This window comes from Monopterus albus, unplaced genomic scaffold (assembly GCF_001952655.1).
Source record: "Monopterus albus unplaced genomic scaffold, M_albus_1.0 scaffold132.1, whole genome shotgun sequence".
Taxonomy (NCBI): Eukaryota; Metazoa; Chordata; class Actinopteri; order Synbranchiformes; family Synbranchidae; genus Monopterus; species Monopterus albus.
This window is the reverse complement of record NW_018128012.1, coordinates 1,624,831-1,625,667: the sequence shown is the minus strand read 5'-3', so window position 1 is coordinate 1,625,667 and position 837 is coordinate 1,624,831. Positions and strand designations below refer to the sequence as shown.

At 42.8% G+C, this 837-nt stretch overlaps 1 protein-coding gene across 3 annotated transcripts in view; it reads right to left on the bottom strand.

The window, feature by feature from the left end:
- The window catches only part of dclre1c (DNA cross-link repair 1C, PSO2 homolog (S. cerevisiae)), a 26,084-nt gene extending 25,247 nt beyond the window's left edge, over positions 1–837 (bottom strand). For 2 of the 3 annotated variants that reach the window (XM_020613355.1, XM_020613356.1), the window contains exons 1-2: positions 585–837; positions 396–447 (exon numbers count right to left, since the gene is read on the bottom strand). In XM_020613355.1, coding sequence (XP_020469011.1) covers positions 396–447; positions 585–693 — 161 coding nt within the window. In that variant the 5' untranslated portion in view covers positions 694–837. Of the gene's footprint in view, positions 1–395; positions 448–584 lie in introns of those variants that run through there. The other variant, XM_020613357.1, reaches the window with a different exon arrangement.

The window sequence follows — 837 nt, the reverse complement described above, 5'->3', positions numbered from 1 at the left end:
AGTGGTTATATTGGTAGAAGGATGTTGGAGATGGAGCTGCCAGGCAAGAGGTCAAGAGGAAGGCCAAAGAGGAGATATATGGATGTGCTAAAAGAGGACATGAAGTTAACTGGGATGAGAGTAGAGGATGCTGAGGATAGAGTTAGGTGGAAACAGATGATTCGCTGTGGCTACACCCTAACGGGAACAGCCGAAAGAAGAAGTCCCATAATTTCATCTCTTATGTCGAAATCAGGGCCAACTTTTCTCTTCTTATTTATTTTGCTGGCAAAAACGAGCTTCCGCGTCGTTCAGTATCAGCTGTGATGACTTAAAATGAGTTGGTAATAAAGTTATTTACAGCTCCTTTTAATTGGAAACGGTGACACCAGCTAATTAAACCCAACTTCCCTCACCTGAACTGTAGTTTCCTCCTCAGCAGTGGTCCTTTCAGCCCTTTCATGTGATCTGTTCAGAGCGACAACACTGACGTTACTCAGATAAACAGAATGGAAACCTGTCGCTACACGGTTCTGGGAATTTTAAGTGAACGGAAGGCAGACATTGACAGGCAAATAAAAATATTATCAATGTTAGCTACTCACCTTTATGGCAGTGGGAGAGGAAATATGCCCGGGCATGTAGGTTCTCCCTATCGAACCGGTCCAGAGAAATTGTAGGATACTCCTTCATTCGACCTGCAAATGAACTCATATTTATGTCTAAACCTTCGGTAACCTATCCTAAAATTAATCATCTGGATTTTTGTTTTGTTTTGTTTTGTTTTTATTTTTCAACGACGCTAGCAAAACCGGCGTATCGTCCGAGCGCTCCTGTTTGTTTGACCCGCCCATCGAA